At 45.2% G+C, this 19679-nt stretch overlaps 2 protein-coding genes across 2 annotated transcripts; both read left to right on the top strand.

The window, feature by feature from the left end:
- The first annotated feature begins 437 nt into the window (after nt 1-437).
- GFI1B (growth factor independent 1B transcriptional repressor) lies at nt 438-19147 on the top strand. The gene is made up of 7 exons (XM_053373711.1): nt 438-839; nt 10512-10643; nt 10920-11081; nt 13760-14010; nt 14825-14962; nt 16134-16299; nt 18116-19147. The coding sequence occupies exons 2-7, from the start codon at nt 10523-10525 to the stop codon at nt 18292-18294; spliced, it is 1017 nt and encodes a 338-aa protein (XP_053229686.1). The 5' UTR covers nt 438-839; nt 10512-10522; the 3' UTR covers nt 18295-19147.
- LOC128406377 (peroxiredoxin-1-like) lies at nt 16745-17627 on the top strand. The gene has a single exon (XM_053373712.1). It carries the CDS (start codon nt 16823-16825, stop codon nt 17303-17305), a length of 483 nt encoding a protein of 160 aa, XP_053229687.1. The 5' UTR covers nt 16745-16822; the 3' UTR covers nt 17306-17627.
- Nucleotides 19148-19679: the final 532 nt, after the last annotated feature.

Genomic DNA, 19679 nt, shown 5'->3' with positions numbered 1-19679 from the left:
TTATTCAATGACACTGAATGTTAGACAGATAGTCATGGCTATGTTCTGCTTCCAATCTTCTCAATATCAGTTGCTGGAAACCACAGGAGGGAAGAGTGCTGTTGTCCTGCTTGCAAGTTTCCTACAGGTGCCTGGCTGGCCACTGTGAGAACTGGACTAGATGGGGCCATTGGCCTGCTGCGGCAGAGCTCTTATTATCTTATTATTTCAGCTTTGCAAGGCAGGCCGGTATTATTATAATTCCCCACATTGCTAGTTATGGGGTGGGGTTGGGGGTCTGAGGAAATGGATGGATTTTGTAAAGCCACCCAATAAATTCATCATGACTGACATGAGTTTAACATAAATGCCCTAAGTGAAAAAATAGCAATACTACTTTTCCTTCACAGAGCCCAGCATGTTTTTCAGTTGTGTATGTTTGGGCAAATTATATTTTCCTTTGCCATTTCTAGAAAATCAGTATCTTGAAAGAACACTCTGGCAAATAAAAAATAAAAAGTCACCAACCGTCTGTGAAAGGGTGTCACATCTGGGACTTGAGCAACACAATATTCTCTCCAAGGTTATGAAGCCTGGGAGGGTTTGATAAGCAAATTCTGTGGAGGGGTTTAGTTCCTCATTGGCTGCCTGGTTCACCACCAGATTTTGACATGAGTATAATCAGATTGAAAAATCAGGGAGGAGAATGAGGTAAAGTGAAGAAGGGGAAGAAAGAGGGAGATGTGTCTAACTTCAGCTGACAACAAGACTGTGGAAAAGTCATAGAGAAGGAAACTTCACTGTGAGGATCGTCCCTGAGGAAAAAAACAAGTCTACTTTCAGCAATTCTGCAATAACAGGTAATTCCCCCCCTTCACTAATAATAATAATAATTTTTTAAAGGATTGTATCCAGATTTTTACAAGTAGCCCCCTGAAATTAATGGGCCTAAGTCATGTCCATATTTTTCAGTGGATCTACTCTAAGTAGGACCAACACTGAGTAGGACCTACAGTTCACTTCTAAGAGCTAGGTTAAAGCTTGTATTGATGTAATAGAAACCAAATCTTCTGAAAAGCTGTGCTGGAAGAGGTTTGCAGATAGAAGTTACTATATGGTGGGGGTTTTTAAGTTATGGGTGAGAGCTAATGCTGGTCATACTCAGAGTAGACCTCATTGAAATCTATGGAATTAAGTAACTTGCAGCGTAATCTTAACCATGTCTTCTCAGTAAAAAAGCCCCACTGAGTTCAGTAGGGTCATGCAGGGCTTCCTTTGCATTGGATTCAGAAGCTGCAATTACTGCAGAAAGCCGCAGCGCCGAGACCCTCTCAGCATACAACACCTCTGCTCAGAGACCGGCACTGGTTGCCAATTTGATACCAGTCCAAGTTCAAGGTGTTGCCATTAAGTATATAAAACTAGAACAACTTGGAACCAGTTTACCTGCAAGATGACTTTACCCCATATATGCCCACTCAATCGCTTCAGTCTGCAGAACTGGCCCATAATACTCATTCCACGCTTGTAGGAATTCAATACTTTTGTGTGGCTGTACCCACACTTTGGAACACCCTGCCAGCTGACCTCAGGTAGGTGCCCTCACTGTACTCTGGAAAGAACCTGCATTAAAACATTTTTGTTTGGGCAAGCCTATTCAGACATGTAGAAAGCTGACATGTATCTTAATCTAGGTGGGTTGGGGTTTTTTTTTAGCTTAACCTGTTTTTAATGTGATCTCTTTTTTTACTGGTAATTATATTATTTTATTATTTTTCTAAACTGCTTTGAGATTTTATTACAACCAAGAGGTGTGTAAATCTTGTGACATTAAATAAATACCAAATTCAATGAGGCTGACTCCCAGGTAAGTGGGGTTACTCTACAATTCTATGATTCTATAATTCTACACTGGGTTAAATCTACCTTCAATTCTACTCAAGACCTATTGGCATTAATGGGCACAACTAACTTAGGTACCGGTAACTCTGAGGAGGACTTCATAGGTTCCAAGCCATAGATTTCAATGGGTCCGCCCTGTGTACAGAATTGGTGTAGTATAGAGTTTCAGACTAGAACCTGGGAGAGACCAGGGTTCAAATCCTGACTTAGCCATTAAGCTCAATAGGTGTGACCTTGGGCCAGTCACTGCCTCCCAGCCTAACCTACCTCACAGGGTTGTTGTGGGGATTAAATTAAGAGTGGGAGAAGAACTGTGTAGGCTACCTTAAGCAAATTGGAGAAAAAGGTGGGAAGTAAATGCAATAAATTTGGTTGGGACTTTACCCAACTGTCCCAAGATGTTCCTGGCCAGGGTTAAGCCTTGTTAACACAGGAGAAATAAGGTTGATCCTTCATTTAAATAAATAACCTAATATCCCTGAGTTTTACTGCTTGGGAAAAACCATGAAATAACAAAAGAATTAATGGAAAGCATTGCAAGGAGTTGGACTTGATGTCCCCTTGGTCTATTCCAACTCTATAATTCTATGATTTTATAAGCCATATTACGGAATTATTGGGAAACAATGTTGGACTGCTAGGATGCTACTGGGAAGCACAATCCCTCTGACGGTTTCAGGTAAAGCAGGTAAAGAATTGTAACCCTGACCTACTGTAAAGAAATTTGGAAGAGAATTAAGGCTGCACTCCTTTAGTCAACAGCTGCGAGTAATCCCCACTGAACAGTTTTCAGTCAGAGGATTTCAGTGCAAAAGGAAAAGGTCCTTTCTCCGCACATTTTATATTGGTTATAAATTCTATTTTCAGTTGTTGTTTTGTGCATACTGCTTTTAAAACCATTTTAGTTTTAAATACTTAAAAAAACCTTTTTTTATGATGTGACTGTGTAAATAGCCTTGAGACATATGTGTGAAAGGCAATCTAATAATAATAATAAAAATAATAATAATAGGTCTCAAACTTTTTTATATGGGCCATAATTTCATAATAAATATTTGTTCATGACACACCTTTTTTTTTAACTGATAAGAAATAAATAGGAAAGCAAAAATAAAGAACAACTGATTTATAACGAAGAAATAGCTATACATATTCTGCAAATAAAAAAGTTATTTTGAAACTATACTATACTACACTGAAATGTTTAGATGTTTCTTTGATGGTTCTTGAATCTTCCCAGCACACTTGCTCTCCTCTCCTGCCAAACCAGGACTTAGCAACACTAAATTTTGTTGCTTATCATACTATAGATGATCTTCTGTCACCGATAAATTCTCAATTATGTGCTATGATGTTGTAGTATCTTTTATCTCTCAAAAAACCACACTTGCCCACAATCTGTGCTTCTTGTCTTTCTCACACTTTGGGTGGGGGACAGCCAGAATTGTGAGTTGCTAGGCCAATTGCTAGAGAGGACGAGAAGGTGCCTTTGAGTACCATTGTCTCATCCTAACCTACCTAACCTACCTGACCGGGTTGTTGAGAGGATATAATGGAAGAAGGAGTTGGGGGAAGAAACAACCATGTATGCCACATTGAGATCCTTGGATGAAAGATGAGCTATAAATATAATAAGTACAGTGGTACCTCAGGTTACATACGCTTCAGGTTACATACGCTTCAGGTTACAGACTCTGCTAGCCCAGAAATAGTATCTCGGGTTAAGAACTTTGCTTCAGGATGAGAACAGAAATCATGCTCTGGCGGCATGGTGGCAGCAAGAGGCCCCATTAGCTAAAGTGGTGCTTCAGGTTAAGAACAGTTTCAGGTTAAAACAGACCTCCAGAATGAATTAAGTACTTAACCCGAGGTACCACTGTATTTTTTTTTTTAAAGCCAACAAAAATTAACCAGATGGGGCTGTTTCAAAATGTTGTATCCAATGTCAATTCTACTCAGAGTAGACCTACGGAAATTAATGGACATGACTGATTTAGGTTTATTCATTCCAGTGGGTCTACTCTGAGTAGAATGCATATTCACACCATACATTGCCAAATTAAGCAGTCATGGCTTCTGGGAGCCGGAGTTTGTTAACTTTCTAAGAGTTGCTAGGAGACCCCATTTCCTGTCCCAGAGCTACATTCCCAACCCCTCTTCCTAGGAAATTATGGAAATTTTAGGTCTGAGGGGGGAATACAGGCCTCTGAGCAACTCTCAGCACCCTTAACAAACTGCAGCTTCCAGCATTTTGGGGGAGAAGCCACGAGTGTCTGAACTGGTGTAAAAGTGCTTTCAATGTATAATGTGAACGATGTCTAAGTTGGCTACAATCCATATTGACTCGAGGGCAGTCAAAATATCTTTACAGTTAAACAGACCTGGGAGACAGGAGTGGTGGGAGCAGAGAGAATCTTGAGAGCCTGGATTGAGTACATATTTCCCAAGGCAAAATATAACATTTGTTTGTGCGGTTACTGAATGGAGCAACTGGAGGAGAAAATGCAAACAACCATGCAAATGAGAGACTACTTGATTGCCTTCCAGTATGTTACCTTGAGGTTCTTCCATAGATTATGTTACTTATCACAAGGCAGCTGGGTTTAGCGGGGGGAGAAGAGATTTGCTTGTGCATATTTTATGAGGTATGTGGGAAATAAGAGCTATGCAGTGTCCAGGGAGGACATTTGGAACTCCAGAAAAGAGGGCACAGATTTGTATAAACTTTGCATATGGCTAATGTTTATGTACGGATGCAAAATTAGGAATAATTCCTGAAGTTTTCAATAGACAATAATCTCTTGTGCCTAAATTTGTGGCTCATGTACTGTTATTTGGCTCTTTGCACAGAGATTCCTGTAAAGAATTAATCACTCCCTTAGTAGTAAGTCTCAATCAGGGCATAATTCTGTGACCTTTCTCAAAAAGGATGTTGCAGAGTTGGAAAAGGTTCAGGAAGGGCACTCCTCTGTGAGGAAATATTGCAGTGACTGGGACTCTCTGGTTTGGAAAAAAGGCGAGTAACAGGTGACAGGATGAAAGTTTATAAAAATATGTATGGCAAGGAGAAAGTGGACAGAGAAAAGTTTTTCTCCCTCTCTCATAACACTAGGAATGCAGGGACATTCAAAAAAGCTGAATGTTGGCGGATTCAGAACAGATAAGATTAAGTCCTTCTTCATGCAGTGCATAGTTGGACTATAGAACCTTCTCCCACAGAAGGCAGAGAAGAGCGTTCATTTGGATGGCTGCCCTGTGGAGCAACCTCCGATCAGATGTCAAGGAAATAAGCAACTATCCTACTTTTAAAAGACATCTGAAGGCAGCCCTGTTTAGGGAAGTTTTAAATGTTTAATGCGGTATTGTTTTTTAAAATATTTGATTGGGAGCCGCCCAGAGTGGCGAGGGAAACCTAGCCGGATGGGCGAGGTATAAATAATAAATTATTATTATTATTGTTATTGCTGTTGTTGTTAAACGAGCATCAGACTAGCCACAGTGTCTATGTTCTACTGCCTCTGTCAGAGCCATCATGCCTCTGAATAAAAGTTACTTGGAATCAATCGCAGGAGAGGAAAGTGCTATTGCGCACATGTTCACGTTGCAGGCTTGTATTGTCCCCAGGCTAGTTCTTTTTCCCAGGGTTGGTTTCTCATGAGTTCAGGTTTAGCAGATGGGAGGCAACATTAGTAGTAGTAGTAGTAGTAGTAGTAGTAGTAGTAGTAGTAGCAGCAGCAGCAGCAAATAAAATTTGCATAACATGGAATGCATCAGGGGCTACTCTGTCACCCATGGCAGTTTATCCACACATGTGGTTTTAATTATGATCAGTGCTTTTTTCTGGGGTGGGGGGGTGAGACACAGGGGTACGCATACCCCTAAGCATTTTGTGAATCTTAGTTTGGTCTCAGTGAGGGGCAGTATTTCAATACAAGTAGGAAAATGAGAGTACCCCAAACATTTTTAAAGAAAAAAATGTTTATTTATTTATAAAATATTTTTTATTAAGGATTTTCTTGTTTTACAGAAGTGTAGTGCCTCGTATTTTTTCTTCTTCTTCCATGTAACATTTTTACAAATCCATTTCATTTGTTGAGGCATTAGGGGGAGAAGAAAAAAGAAAGAAAAAAGAAAGGGGGGGTGGAGAGAGGGAAGATGGATGGGGGTGGGGTCGGGTGGCGGTGTTTCTATTATATTTAATGTATGTAGAGTTTGGTGTCAGCGTTGCTTGTGTTGTTCACTTGTGTTCCTTTGGTGGTGAGAGAGGTTGGGGTTGGCATAGGGTGTGATTGTTTGTTTGTGATTGGCTGTGGTGATCTTTGTTTTTGTGTGTGAGTGAGGTGGGTGGGTGTTTTGGATCAGGTTAGCCATATTGATTTGTATGCTGTTGGTGGATTATTGTCATTGTCCTGTTGGGCTGTGTATGTGATAAAGGGGAGCCATACCAGGGTGAAGGCGTCTTCTTCTGTTTGTCCCCGTGTCAGTTTCAGTTTATTAGTTAATTTTTCTAGTAGGGCTGTTTCCCATACTATTTGGTACCATTGGTCCATGCTTACTCCTGACAGGTCTCTCCAGTGTCTGGTTATGGTGTTTCTGGCTGCTGAGAGCAGGTGGGTTATGAGTTCTTTGTGGTGTGAGTGGGCATTGTTGTCTTGGAAGATGTTTAGTAGGGCCAGTTCTGGGGTGATGTCTATTACTTGCTTAGTTATTTTACATATTTCTTGTATGGCTGTTGTCCAGAATAGTTGAACTTTGGGACACTCCCACCACATGTGGAGGTATGTGCCTGTGGAGGTGACCCTCCCCAGCATTTTGGTGAGGTTCCTGGGTGTATTAGCGCTAGTTTCCTTGGTGTTAGGTACCACCTGCAGGTGAGTTTCAGTGTGAGTTCTTTTCTTTTCGTTGATATGGATTTAAAGGGGGGTTTAGACCACATTCTGGTCCATTGAGTGGGGTTAATCTCATAGCCTATGTCATTCTCCCATTGTTTTTTTATTGTGTTTAGGGGATTTGCGGGGTTTTGGAGTAGTATTTTGTATATTGCGGATACCGTCCCTTTACCGTTTCCCTTTGTTGTTAGGAGGAGTTAGGTTAGCCATCTTGCTTATCTATTATGTGGGGCAATTCCTGCCAACCCGTTCGGGTTGTCTTGTGTCTCTCTCTTCGTGTTGTTTAAAGAACCAGTGGGGTTGCGCTGACCTAGGGTGTGGTGGGTGGGGGGCTAGTGGGATTAGGGTGAGATTTGGGTTAAAGAGTAGGGGGTAAGTTGTAGGGAGTTTCCTATATGTAGTCATATAGGTGCTTGTTTGGGGTATTTTGGGCCATCTGGCATTTAGCCGGTTGGTCCTAGGTCTCAGCTGGTGTGGAAGGCCATGTTCAAGGACAGGCCATCCCCCCTGTTGTCTGCGATAGGGGGTGATCAGCGAGACAGTGTGAAGTGACTTTGTAACGTCGCTGTCAGGTATAAGGTTCGTAAGCAATGTTGCCAATGTTATGAGCAACATTGTTGGTGTGTTGGGGTGGGGATGTGGGTGCTGGTACGCTCTGGTGCCACCATAGTGCTGGTTGGGTATCAGATTTTAGCCTGATTGTGGGTTGTGTTATTAAGGTTGGAGTTGTTTTTCCTTAGTATGGAGTATGAGGATGTTGAAGGTGTGGGTGATGGGGAATGTGGTTGAGGTCGTCTGGACTGGTGTTGGGGTGGGGATTTCTGTGGGGGTGCGGGGCTGGGGGGGATGTTGATGGTGTTAACTAAATCTATGTTTTGGGGGGGAGAGGGGAAAAAGGGGGGGAATCACCAGTCCTTCGGTTTGTGGTTTTTTCCTGGTTGCTTCATTCAACTGGGGTTGTTGTTGTTGTAGGGTTGTCCATCTGCGATGAATTGGTTTGGTTAATCTTGGTCTGGTTTCTTGTGTCGTATGGCCGGCGGGACGGTTCTGAGCATGATGCTTGCCTGTATTGGTTTGCGTTGTTGTGCCGCTTCTGTTGTTTCTTTTTCTTCTGTACCGTCGTCCAGTTGTTTGCTGTTGTTTCCTCGTGGTTGGGGCTGTCACTTGGTGGGTTTGTCGGTTGCCATTCCAGTGGGAGGTCGAGTTCAAGGTTCTTTAGTAGTTGCAGGGCCTCAGGTATGTTGGTAGCCATGTGTTGTGTTGTATTGGTTGTTACAATGAGGCGGAAGGGGAAGCCCCATCGGTATTTGATCCCTGCTTGTTGGAGACGCTGGGTGCATGGGCGCAGGCTTTTCCTCCGGTTTAGGGTATCCTGAGATTGGTCCTGTAGGGCCAGAATGGGGGTTTCTCCATATCGAAGGTTGCTTGAGTTTCTGAGGTGGTGCCATATCTCTTCCTTCTTTTTGTAGCGCGTGAAGCATACAATGATGTCTCTTGGGGGGGCGCTGGGTTTTGGCATAGGTTTTAGGGCTCTGTGAGCCCTCTCCAAGTCATCTGCCTCAAGTTTCAGGCTTGGGATTGTGTTTTTCAGCCAGCGTATAATTAGGTCTGCTGGGCTTTTCTCCTCTGTTTTTTCAGGAAAGTTGCGGAAGCGGATGTTACAACGTCTATTGCGGTCTTCAAGGTCGGCTTGCTTAATTTTCATCTCTCTGTGTTCTGCTTCCATTTGGTTTACCAGTTCATCCAGTTTCTTGTTCACACGTGCGTTCTCCTCCCGGTATTGCTCTATTATTCTTTCTTGCATTTGGTTTTTGTTCTCTAGAGCTTCCACTTTGGAGGTTAGATTGTTGATTAGTACCTGCATGGGGAGCCATTGTGGCCTTCAGTGTTTCTTCTAATCGTGCTTCTAATCTTGCTTCCATTTCCCTCAGATCTCGTTTCGTTATTGGGTGGTCATCATCTTGAAGGGGAGTTACCATCTTAGCATTGTTTGCCATCTCCCTGGTTGGTGTCATCTCAGTCTCCCTGATAGTTTTGGTTTGAGGTTGGCTTGGCGTCCACTTGGGGTAGGGCGTGTGGTGGTTAGGAGTTGTGGCAGTGGTGATTCCTGAGTATTGTTGGGTTGCTGAGCTGATCAGGCTTTGTTGGCTGGTGGCTTTTACAGAGCGTTTGGATTAGGTGGTCATTTGTGTCACTTCTAGCCTGTGTTTTAAGAACTTCTCTTGGGTTTTCTGTAGTTGCCTCAGCGATGCCGCCGAGGCTGGGGGGGAGGGCAGGTAAGCAGAGATCAAATATGGTCAAACTTGAAGCTTTCCTTACTAGGCCGTATTGCCGCTATAAAAATGAATGTATTGCCAAGAATGTTGTTTCTGTTTCAATCATTGCAAATTTGGGATAAAATGGACTGTTTCAAGAAGTGGCAGAGAGAAGAAGAAGAAGAAAGAAAGAAGAAGGGGGGAGGGGGGGAGAGGGGAGATTGGAGTAAAAGAGAAGAGAGAGAGAGAGACAAAAAGAGAGTTGAAAGAGAGAGGAGAGATAGTACAGTAATATCAGCGGTATTAGATTGCAGCAGTAGTTTTAGCTATAGTATGAGGGGGGCAATTTATGATAGGGTGATATGAATGTGTGTATGTGTTTCCTTTAGGGGAAGGGGGGGATGGAGAGAGGGAGGAGGGAGAGAAAAGGAGAGGAGGAGGGGGAAGGGTGGGATGGAGAGAGGGAGGAGAAGAAAAGAGAGGGGGAGAGGGGAGGAGGGAGGGTGAGCTGCTGCAATGGTATGGGGGAAAGTCTTATTTTAAAAGAGGGGGTGGGGGGGGAAGGGCTCCCCTCTCAAAAACAAACTGACGGACAGGCTAAAAAAGAGGGGGTTGATTTTAAAAAATAAAAGGGATAGAAAACAAAATTGGGGATGGAAAATGAAAGGTGGGATAAAGGGAAAAAATGAGGAGGGGTGAAGAGAGAGAGGGGAGAGCAAAAAGGGAGAGAAAAATAAAAGGGGGAGAGTATCAATAACAATAGCAGTGATATAGAGGAAATTTTTGTTTTAAAAGAGAGTGGTGGTCGTAGCTGGGGGCGAAAGATTCCCCCCTCAAGAACAAGCCAACAAATAGAAAAGAAAGGGCTTTAAAAAGAGAGGGGGGGAAGTGTGGTTTTTCCCCCTAATTATTGTTATTATTTTTTGTTTGTAAAAAAGTAATTAAAAATGTACGGGTAAAAGAAAAAAATGAGAATTAAAGGTAAAAAAAAGGGGGGGTTGTCTTTAGATAGATAGAGCTTTTTATTATTATTTTTTAAAAATGAGTAAAGTATAGGTAAAAGAGGTTAGGTATAAGAGAGTGGAAAGTCTGGGGCGAAGTGGCAGTCCCAGGAAATGGCCTGTGATGGTTCAGGGCTGTTTTCTGGGTACTGCCATTTTAATTCTTAAGAGGGGAGTTTGAGGTGAAAATAAAATGAGGTTTAAATTGAGGGTGTGTGTGTGTGGAAAAGTGTGTCTTTAAATAGTGTGTAGAAAAGATAGAAATAAAAATAAAGATTCAAATAAAGGGTGGCTGCAGCAGCAGTGGCCCGTCTTTTAAAAAGAAAAATGATAAAAGTAGGTATATGGGGAGGGGAATAAAAAAGAATTTCCTTTTAAAAAAAGGGGGGAAGCAGAAAAAAAACCATTTATGATGATGATGATGATAATGTGTCATTCTGGTTTTACTATGTTTTCTCCTATCTTTCTGGATCTGTTTTCCCCAGGTGAACAGAAAATGCCAAGGTCTTTCTTAGTGAAGAGTAAGAAGGCAAACTCTTATCACCAGTACCGAGTTTGGGATGACGGTCTCCTGGTTCCGAAATGGGACCCAGCAACAGTTGTGCCCTCCACTGCAGGTGGGTCAGACAACTCTGGGTTGTCTAGGAACCATGCTGGTTACATGAAAGCCTCCAGTGTTTAATCATAGTGACATTATATTTATTTGTTGGATTTGTGGATCATCTTCCAATAATAATAATAATAGTAATAACAACAATTATTATTTATATGCCGCCCATTTGACTGGGTTGCCTCAGCTGCTAAGGATTGCAGCTTAGCAGCAGAGCATCTGGTTCCCATGCAGATGGTCTCGAGTTTAATAAATAAAACTATTGCCTGCATTCTGATCACAGTTACTCATGGCCACAACACCCCCAAGGACAGCGAGGCCCTCAGCACTGGTTGCCCACAAGGCCCTGCTCCAAAAGATGGAAATGAACCCAAAGGAGTCAAAGAAGAGTATGTTCTCCCTGCCCAGAGTATGACCAGAACAGTGTCAGGGCCTCCAATATCAGGTGAGCAGCTGCGGGTCACAGCACTTTATTTGAAGCAGGCTGGGTAAGAATCAGTGCTCTTTTTTTGTTTAAAATAAATTGTGTGTGTGTGTGTGTGTGTGTGTGAGAGAGAGAGAGAGAGAGAGAGAGAGAGAGAGAGAGGCTCCCAGAGCAGCAGCCAGATCACTGTTTAAAAAGACACAGCACAAAAGGAAAACTGATTGGGAGGAGGAAATAACCAAGCTCAGGGTCAAGTTCCCAGTTCAGCTTGAGTGGAAAGGTCTGAGAAGAGAAAGTGCTGAACTTGCCGGATAGAGTGGCCATGTACCCCTTGTCTTCCCTTTAGTATGCAAGTCTAGGGTGCAGCTTCCAATATTCACATACTTAGGCTGTGGTCCTGTACTCACTTGCCTGGGAGAAAGCCCCAGTGAGCTGCAAAGCCTGGGGGTCAGAATGAATCTGTGTATGTGGTGCTCTGTTTAGCTGTACATCAGCATCGCCCAGTGGTCAAATTTGCACCATTGCTTTTAGGATATGTAGGAAGAAGTATTGATGGGAAAATGAGTTTAAAACAGTCTTTCTGTCCTGCTGATTTAAGCCCTTGCTTTGTACCTCGAGTGTTTTTCCCTGGCTGGAATGTGCCCTTGTTTGCCTCAGTGGAGGATGGAGAGGGTGTGTATGCTTCTTTGCTCTACAAAGATAAAATTTACATGTATGCAGTGCTTTTTTCTATATATTAAAAAATGTTTAGAGGTACTCTCATTTTGACTCAAGAAAATTACCATTTTATAGTTCAAATCGGGAAAAGTAAATACATTAAATCACGGGTGTCAAGCACAAGGCCCGCGGGCCAAATCCGGCCCGCCAGACCTCGTCATGTGGCCCGTGTAGCCGCCGTCCTCGCTGCTGTTCTCGCCTGTCCAGTGCACCATTGCCTGGTTGTGCGCCGCGTCGCCTTTCAGCACGAAGGAGGTGGCGAGCAGAGAGGCTGCCTCCGGAGGTCCCCCGCCGGTGTGACCCCGCAGGCTGCCCGCCTCGTCCCGCGGGCTGCCGCGTCTCTGGCGGCCGCCCCGGTCCGGCGGGCGTGCCGCACAGGAGGCGCCCAGCGCGAGCAGCAGCAGCAAGCGGAGCGGAGCGGAGCTGCCTGGCCGGACGCTCCTCCACGCGCCCCGGCAGCCGCTGCTGGCACCATGCTCGGTCTCTGCTGCGCCGCCAGCAGCGGGCAGGGATGCGAGTCTGACAGGCGGGCGCGGAGGCGGAGGACAGGAGGGAGCGAGCCGAGATGGAGGCGGGAGCGCAGCGTGGACGCGCGGCGTGGGAAACAACGTGCCATCAGGGCTTCCACGCCCAGGTGAGGCGCAGCGCCACCCTCTGCCGGCGGGCCCCACCAAGCCCCGGAGCCCGGCCGGCCGCCTTCCCCGATGGCTACTGGCAGCAGGGCTGCAGCGGGCGCGCCGGAGCAAGTGGACGGGAGCCCGGCGCCTGGGCAAGCGAACGTCCCCCTCAGCCTCGACTTGCCACGGAGGGCAAGGGGAGGCGGCTGCCTCAGGCAGCAGGATCCACAGGGGCAGCTCGGCCGGTTGTGGAAATGTACTTCCGCCACCAGCGCCAGATTTGGGGCCATGTGGGCGCCTCACCTGCCCCAAGCCAAGGGAGCACAAAATAATGATAACGATGCCTATTTATTCTATTGGGGGGGCCACCAAATTTTGTCCTCACTCAGGGTGGGTGCCATATTACCAAAGTCCGCCCCTGTCCCCCCTCAATGGGATTTGAAATCCAGGGATTTGAAATCCAATAAATTCCTAGGAGTGCCCCTGTCCGTACTGAGTAAGCCCCTCAGCCCCTAAAAGCAGACGATACCAACTTTTCAACATTGTGATAGTGATGTTGTGATACGGTAGCGATATATTGCAGTGTTGAAAAGCAGACGGAGGAACAAGCAGCATTGGCCCCCGTCAGAAACTGGGGTGCAACTGGCACATCTCCCCCCCCCCACCAGTGCCTGGCACAGGGAGAAGGCAGCAACAGGCGGAGAAGGAAGAGAAGGCGCAGACAAGCCCCAGCCACAAGACGCAGTCCAGTAAAGGTGCCCTCAGACTGGGCCTGCACAATGTTATGATACATCACCACAGGGGCAGGCTTTAGTAATCTTTCATAACAGGGGTGTCAGTCTGAATAAAATATTGAGGGGGGGCAGGTAGGCCCCACCTCACATCATCATCATCATCATCATCATAATTTATTACTGGTCAAAGACCAGCTCAAACCTCACATAATTTATCACATGCCACACACACCTCATTTAAATGTCAAAGCCCATCAACTTCGGGGGTCTCAGCTTGCTCAAATATTTTAGGCCAATACAACCGGCCCTTTGAGGGTGACCAAACTGCTGATGCGGCCCCCGATGAATTTGAGTTTGACACCCCTGCATTAAATGGACAAAAGTACAAAGATTCACAAAATGTTTAAGGGTATGCGTACCCCTGCGTACCCCAAGGAAAAAAGCACTGCACATATGGCTCCATCCACTTTTTCCTCAGGCCATGCTTGCCACTGGCATGTGGCCCTGGGAAGGTTGCCTAGAAGGGATTGTGACCCTGGGGCTGAAAAAGGCTCCCCACAGCCCTGGATGGTTAAAAAAAAAAGTAAATTACGAGCAGGCTGATAATCTGATTCATCCTATTTCACCTCAGAGATGCCTGTCCAAGCTCTGAAATCCAAAGACAGTGGCTCAGTTGAAAGTGTGGCCACCTTTTACAAGCCCAATTTTGCTTGGAGTGCCTTCCGCCCTCCATACAGCTACAGGCCAACCTCTTCTACCCTTCTGGAACGTTCCGTTAGCCTGTATGAGAGCCACCTCCTCCCAGCCTCCGAGCCACCCCTTGACTACAGCCTGAGATTCTCACCGGACATGGAGACATACCACTGTGTGATCTGTAACAAGGTGAGTTCCCCGTGGACCATCGGTGATAAATCTGTGGCCCTTCTGACGTTGGATTACAACTTCCATCATCCTTGGCCATACCTGCTGGGGCTGATGGGAGTTTATTTAAATATTTTACCCCCACCATTCGGCCAAGAGAGGCTCCCACAGAGGCTTACTGATCATTTATCTAAAAAGACATGACACAAAAGGAAAATGAATTGGGAAGAAGGAGGAAATAACCAAGCTTAGGATCACATTCACAGTTCCGAGCTCATCTAACGACCATCTGGGCTAGAAAGGTTTGAAGCTGGGCATTTGGAAGGCCAAAAATTCCCCATCCTGATCTAAGAAAAGGCATTCCCTTCTCTCATGAGAGAACAAATATAAGGGCCTATTTCATTGTAAGGAGAGAATTCCACAAGGGTGGTTTGTTGTTGTTGTTGTTTACATCATTGAAACAAATTGCTCATTTACCTATCTACAGGCTGACCAGATAGGAAGCAAGCAGGCAGCATAGTCTCCATGGACCCAGCTGCCATGATAACCTAGATGAAGCATAATTCATGCTGCTGAATGGCTAAAAAATAAATAAAAAAATGCAGGTGTAAAGGAGGTCTAATCTAGAGTGGGAACTTGGTATGGTGGATGGAAAAGGGCTTTAACCCTTTGCCTCCTGCTCCAGGCTAATGAGACTTGTTGTCCAAAACACCAGTGGGGGCAGGGCTGGAACCATGTTGGGGAAAGCCTACTCCATGAGAAGGAAAGGCGGAAAAGCAGAACGTGAGACAGACGGAAATGCCACAGTTCTAAAAACATCTCTTTGCCCTCTCAGATATTTTCTACCCCACATGGACTGGAGGTCCACGTCCGACGATCCCACAGCGGCACACGACCCTTTGCTTGCGACACCTGTGGCAAAACGTTTGGGCACGCTGTGAGTCTGGAGCAACACGCCAACATTCACTCTCAGGTCAGGAGTGAGAGGAGGCAATAATATTCATCCTGTCCCGTGTCTCTCACAATCAGATCTGTTTCCATTCCACTACTGTTCGGCTTCCATGAAAACCTACAACATAAGAACACAATAATCCCCTGTTGGATCAGGCCAATAGCCCATCTAGTTCAGCATCCTTTTCTTACAGTGGCTAACCAGAGACCCCAGTGGTAAGCCCACAAGCAGGATTCAAGCACAAGAGGCCTCTCCCCTCCTGTAAAGGTAAAGGGACCCCTGACCATTAGGTTCAGTTGTGGCCAACTCTGGGGTTGCGGCGCTCATCTTGCTTTATTGGCCGAGGGAGCCGGCGTTTGTCCACAGACAGCTTCCAGGTCATGTGGCCAGCAGGACTAAGCCGCTTCTGGCGAACCAGAGCAGCGCATGGAAATGCCGTTTACCTTCCCGCCGGAGCGGTACCTATTTATCTACTTGCACTTTGACATGCTTTCAAACTGCTAGTTTGGCAGGAGCAGGGAGGCAGGAGCAGGGACCGAGCAACGGGAGCTCACCCCATTATGGGGATTCGAACTGCCGACCTTCTGGTTGGCAAGCCCTAGGCTCAGTGGTTTAACCCACAGCGCCACCCGCGTCCCTCTCCCCTCCTGTGGTTTCCAGCAATTGATATTCAGAAGCAGTGCTGCCTTCAACTGCAGAGGCAGAGCATAGCCATCATGGCTAGTAGTCATCAACAGCCTTACCCTTCATGAATTTATCCAAACCTCTTTTAAAGCCATCTAGGTTGGAGCAAATTCCATAGTTTAACTATGAGCTGTGTGAAGAAGTTCTTCCTTTTTCCACCCGTCCTGAACATTAAACCTCTGTCATGTCACCTCTTCCCCGGCTTTTCTCTAAACTAAAAAGTTCCAAATGCAAAAAGTACCTACATTGTTGTTCTCTTGCTAGTCACTATTCACTTGAAACAAACAAAATTAATTATGTCGTTAGTTATGTGATCAATTTCAATCTGAGGAAAACCTGGAAGACATAAACTGGAAATAACATTTACTTAGGTTTTGCAGACCTAAAACAACCCCAACAAAAGCAAATGCGGCTTGTATTCACTTGCATGATTTCCAGGGTTGGTGTTTCCCATCTCTGGACAACTGGCCTGACTTTTGGTCTCAATTTCTTGATCTTGTTGTTACAGGAGAGAAGCTTTGCATGCAAAATGTGTGGGAAGACTTTCAAACGCTCTTCCACCCTCTCCACTCACTTGCTGATCCACTCAGACACAAGGCCGTACCCCTGCCAGTACTGCGGGAAACGCTTCCACCAGAAGTCAGACATGAAGAAACACACTTACATCCACACAGGTGAGAGGAGGAGTGCCCTCCCCCTCTGCTGGTGGGATGGGGAGATGCTGGTTCACCCTATTTCACTCATGTGTCTATTGCAGCATGTGTCTATTGCACATGCATGTGCAATACTTGGTTTTTTTACTTGTTTATTATTATATGTCTAGACCCACCTTTCCTCCAAGGAGCTCAAAGTGGTTTCTCCCCTCCCCAGTTTATGTTCACAACAACCCTGTAAGGTAGGTTTAGATTGAGACAAAGTAATAGATGACCCAGTGAGCTTCATGGAGAAGTTGGGATTTGAACCCACATCCACAGGTACTGGAAGTTACATTGGAGCCCCTGAGTGCCATGTTGGGGACCTAATGAATACATATAATAATTCCTTTTGACCGCCTTTCTTTGCCATCCAGGAGAGAAGGCAGTTTGGTCTCTCCCTTGCCTTGAAGTTATTCCTGGTATGGATCTTTTTTTGTTTCGAGCCGGGAGCGGCAAGAGGATATTTGAGGAAGCGGATAATTTCGCATTAGCTCCAGTCAGAATGTCAGCAGGAGATGCTCACATTGGGAAGCCAGCCCCAGACTTTCTGGCCACGGCTGTAATGCCAGATGGGCAATTCAAAGAAATCTCACTCTCTCAGTACAAAGGGAAATATGTCGTGTTCTTCTTTTATCCACTTGACTTTACCTTTGTCTGCCCAACTGAGATCATTGCATTCAGTGACAGATCTGAGGAGTTTAGAAAAATCAACTGTGAAGTGATTGGTGCTTCTGTCGACTCTCACTTTTGCCATCTTGCCTGGATCAACACACCCAAAAAACAGGGTGGACTAGGCTGCATGCGTATTCCCTTAGTGTCTGACACAAACGGTGAAATTTCTAAAAAGTATGGAGTATTAAAAGAAGATGAAGGCATTTCCTACAGGGGCCTCTTCATCATTGATGATAAAGGAATCTTGCGCCAGATCACAGTCAATGATCTCCCTGTTGGTCGCTCAGTTGATGAAACACTCCGGCTAGTTTAGGCTTTTCAGTTTACAGACAAACATGGAGAAGTGTGTCCTGCTGGTTGGCATCCTGGGAAAGACACTATCAAGCCTGATGTTCAGAAGAGTAGAGAGTACTTCTCCAAGCAGAACTAAATGTGCTGTGTGATTGTTTTTTTGTACAAGGCATCTATTCTGTAACCTGTATAAGTAAAAGCAGACCTGTACTTGTAATTCCCTTTATTTTTAATAGTAAAATTATTGTGAGCTAACTGGTTTATAGTTCAGATGCCATTTATTCTGGATCAATCCAATTTACATTACTAGGACAGCTTTGGAGTAAATGGATTATGAACTGAAACATTGGTCAGTACTTAATAGCTATTGTTAAGAGTATATGTCCTTTTGATCAGAACCAGGAAAGGGAAATTGCTCCTTGTGCTAGTGTGGATAAAAAGGACCAGTACCATGTATATGATTGGCCCAGGGATGCATGTAGAACAGTTGGTTTTTTTGATGTTTTGTACTGTCATTAAACTCGGGGGAAATCGGGAAAAAAAGAAGAAGTTATTCCTGGTATGTAAGCGTAACAGGCTTCCCAGGGACCCTGTAGTGGTTCACCACACCTCTTAGGCCAGTGGGCACCTGTGGAGTTTTGGGAATGTCCTTGTCAAAAATAATTTTATCCATTATAGCTATATTCCAAGGTAAATAGTACCAAGCATCCAGTGTAAGACTTTGGGCTCTTTCCCATTGAGTTACAATTACTGTTCGAGCTCCTAAGACCATACGACTAATTAGAGCTGCTGATATATTTTTACTTCTTGTCGTCTCCTCTTTGCCATCCAGGGGAGAAGCCACACAAATGCCAGGTCTGTGGCAAAGCCTTCAGCCAGAGCTCCAACCTCATTACGCACAGCCGCAAGCACACTGGGTTCAAGCCGTTTAGCTGTGAGCTCTGCGGCAAGGGCTTCCAGCGCAAGGTGGATCTGCGGCGACACCGGGAGAGTCAGCATAGCCTCAAGTGAGATGAGGAGAGCAGCCTTCTGAGCTCAGCTAAGGGGAGATGGCTGACATCAGGAGAGATCCTTGCGGAGAGAGGAGAGTGTGCCCAAGATGAATTTCATCCTGTTCTCCGTCAAGCGAGAGAGAGAATGAAGGAGCCTAAGGAAGAGCAGCATTGTTCTCCTCCAGAGGGCCCATTGCTTAGGCTCAGTTTCCCCCACCTGTAGATTTTCTTCTCCTTCAAGGGAGGCCTGTCAATGGAGACAATACTGAGCTAGACAGCTCAACAGCCTTACTTGCTTTGAGGCCCTCTCTGCACTGTTCGTTTAAAGCTGTCTCGTACCACGGCTTCTAGGAAACTGTCGTTTGCTAAGGAGGCTGAGAGTAATTTGGAGACTCCCCACTCCTTTCACAGAACTACAATTCCCAGAGTTCCCCGGGATGGCGAATTAGTTGTTAAACCACTGTGGGAATTCTTCCTCCAAAGAATCCTGGGAAGTGTAGTTTGTTAAGGGTGCATAGTAGTAGTATTCCCTTAACAGAGCAACAAATCCCAAAGTTAAGAGGGATTGGTTATTCAACCATTCTGGAAACTGTAGCTGTGGGAAGGGAAAATGGATCTCCCAAGTACTCTTACACCCTTAACAAGCTACAGTTCCCATAATTTATTTGGGGAGGCTATGAAAGTTGAAAGCTGTATGATACAGCTTTAAATCTACAATGCGGATGGAGCCAGTTCGTTTCCATATAATCTGCCTGCAAAACAAGTGCTCTGTCACTGAGCTAAGGCCCTTCTGGGATAATTTTTTTTATCTGCTGAACTGTCATGGCTTCCTCCAAAGAATCCTAGGAAATGTAGGTTACTGAGAGTAGGACATTTCCGGAACTTAATTCGTTCCGGAGGTCTGTTCTTAACCTGAAACTGTTCTTAACCTGAAGACCACTTTAGCTAATGGGGCCTCCTGCTGCCACTGCGCCACTGCTGCAGGATTTCTGTTCTCATCCTGAAGCAAAGTTCTTAACCCGAGCTAATATTTCTGGGTTAGCAGAGTCAGTAACCTGAAGCGTATGTAACCCAAAGCGTATGTAACCTGAGGTACCGCTGTAGTCTTCCCCAACAGGACCACAGTACCCATGATGCCCTAGGAGGAAGGAACAACAGTTAAAACCACTTTAAGCATGGAACACTGATAGGCTGCATGAAGAAGATTTGCAAAAAAGAAGAGCATAATGGCTAAGCTTGAGCCCCTCCTCGTTGCCCCGCCCCGCCCCCCCCCGGCAAAACCTCATCTGCCTTCTCAGAGAACACTGTCAATATGTATTTATGCTTATCTTATTGTATATATTGTTTTGAATGAATCATGCCACCCTTGGTGTTTTTAGCAAAGATGCCATACACAGCACCTAT

Source organism: Podarcis raffonei, chromosome Z, assembly GCF_027172205.1.
Source record: "Podarcis raffonei isolate rPodRaf1 chromosome Z, rPodRaf1.pri, whole genome shotgun sequence".
NCBI classification, from domain to species: Eukaryota; Metazoa; Chordata; class Lepidosauria; order Squamata; family Lacertidae; genus Podarcis; species Podarcis raffonei.
The sequence above is the reverse complement of the archived record's forward strand: the minus strand, read 5'-3'. Positions and strand labels throughout refer to the sequence as shown.

Bases quoted from the DNA above. Each gene is read 5' to 3' on its own strand.
- GFI1B (XM_053373711.1), top strand. From the start codon at position 10,523: ATGCCAAGGTCTTTCTTAGTGAAGAGTAAGAAGGCAAACTCTTATCAC. The intron at 11,082-13,759 runs GTGAGCAGCTGC...ATTTCACCTCAG, and splicing joins GTCAGGGCCTCCAATATCAG to AGATGCCTGTCCAAGCTCTG. The intron at 14,963-16,133 runs GTCAGGAGTGAG...TTGTTGTTACAG, and splicing joins ACGCCAACATTCACTCTCAG to GAGAGAAGCTTTGCATGCAA.
- LOC128406377 (XM_053373712.1), top strand. From the start codon at position 16,823: ATGTCAGCAGGAGATGCTCACATTGGGAAGCCAGCCCCAGACTTTCTG.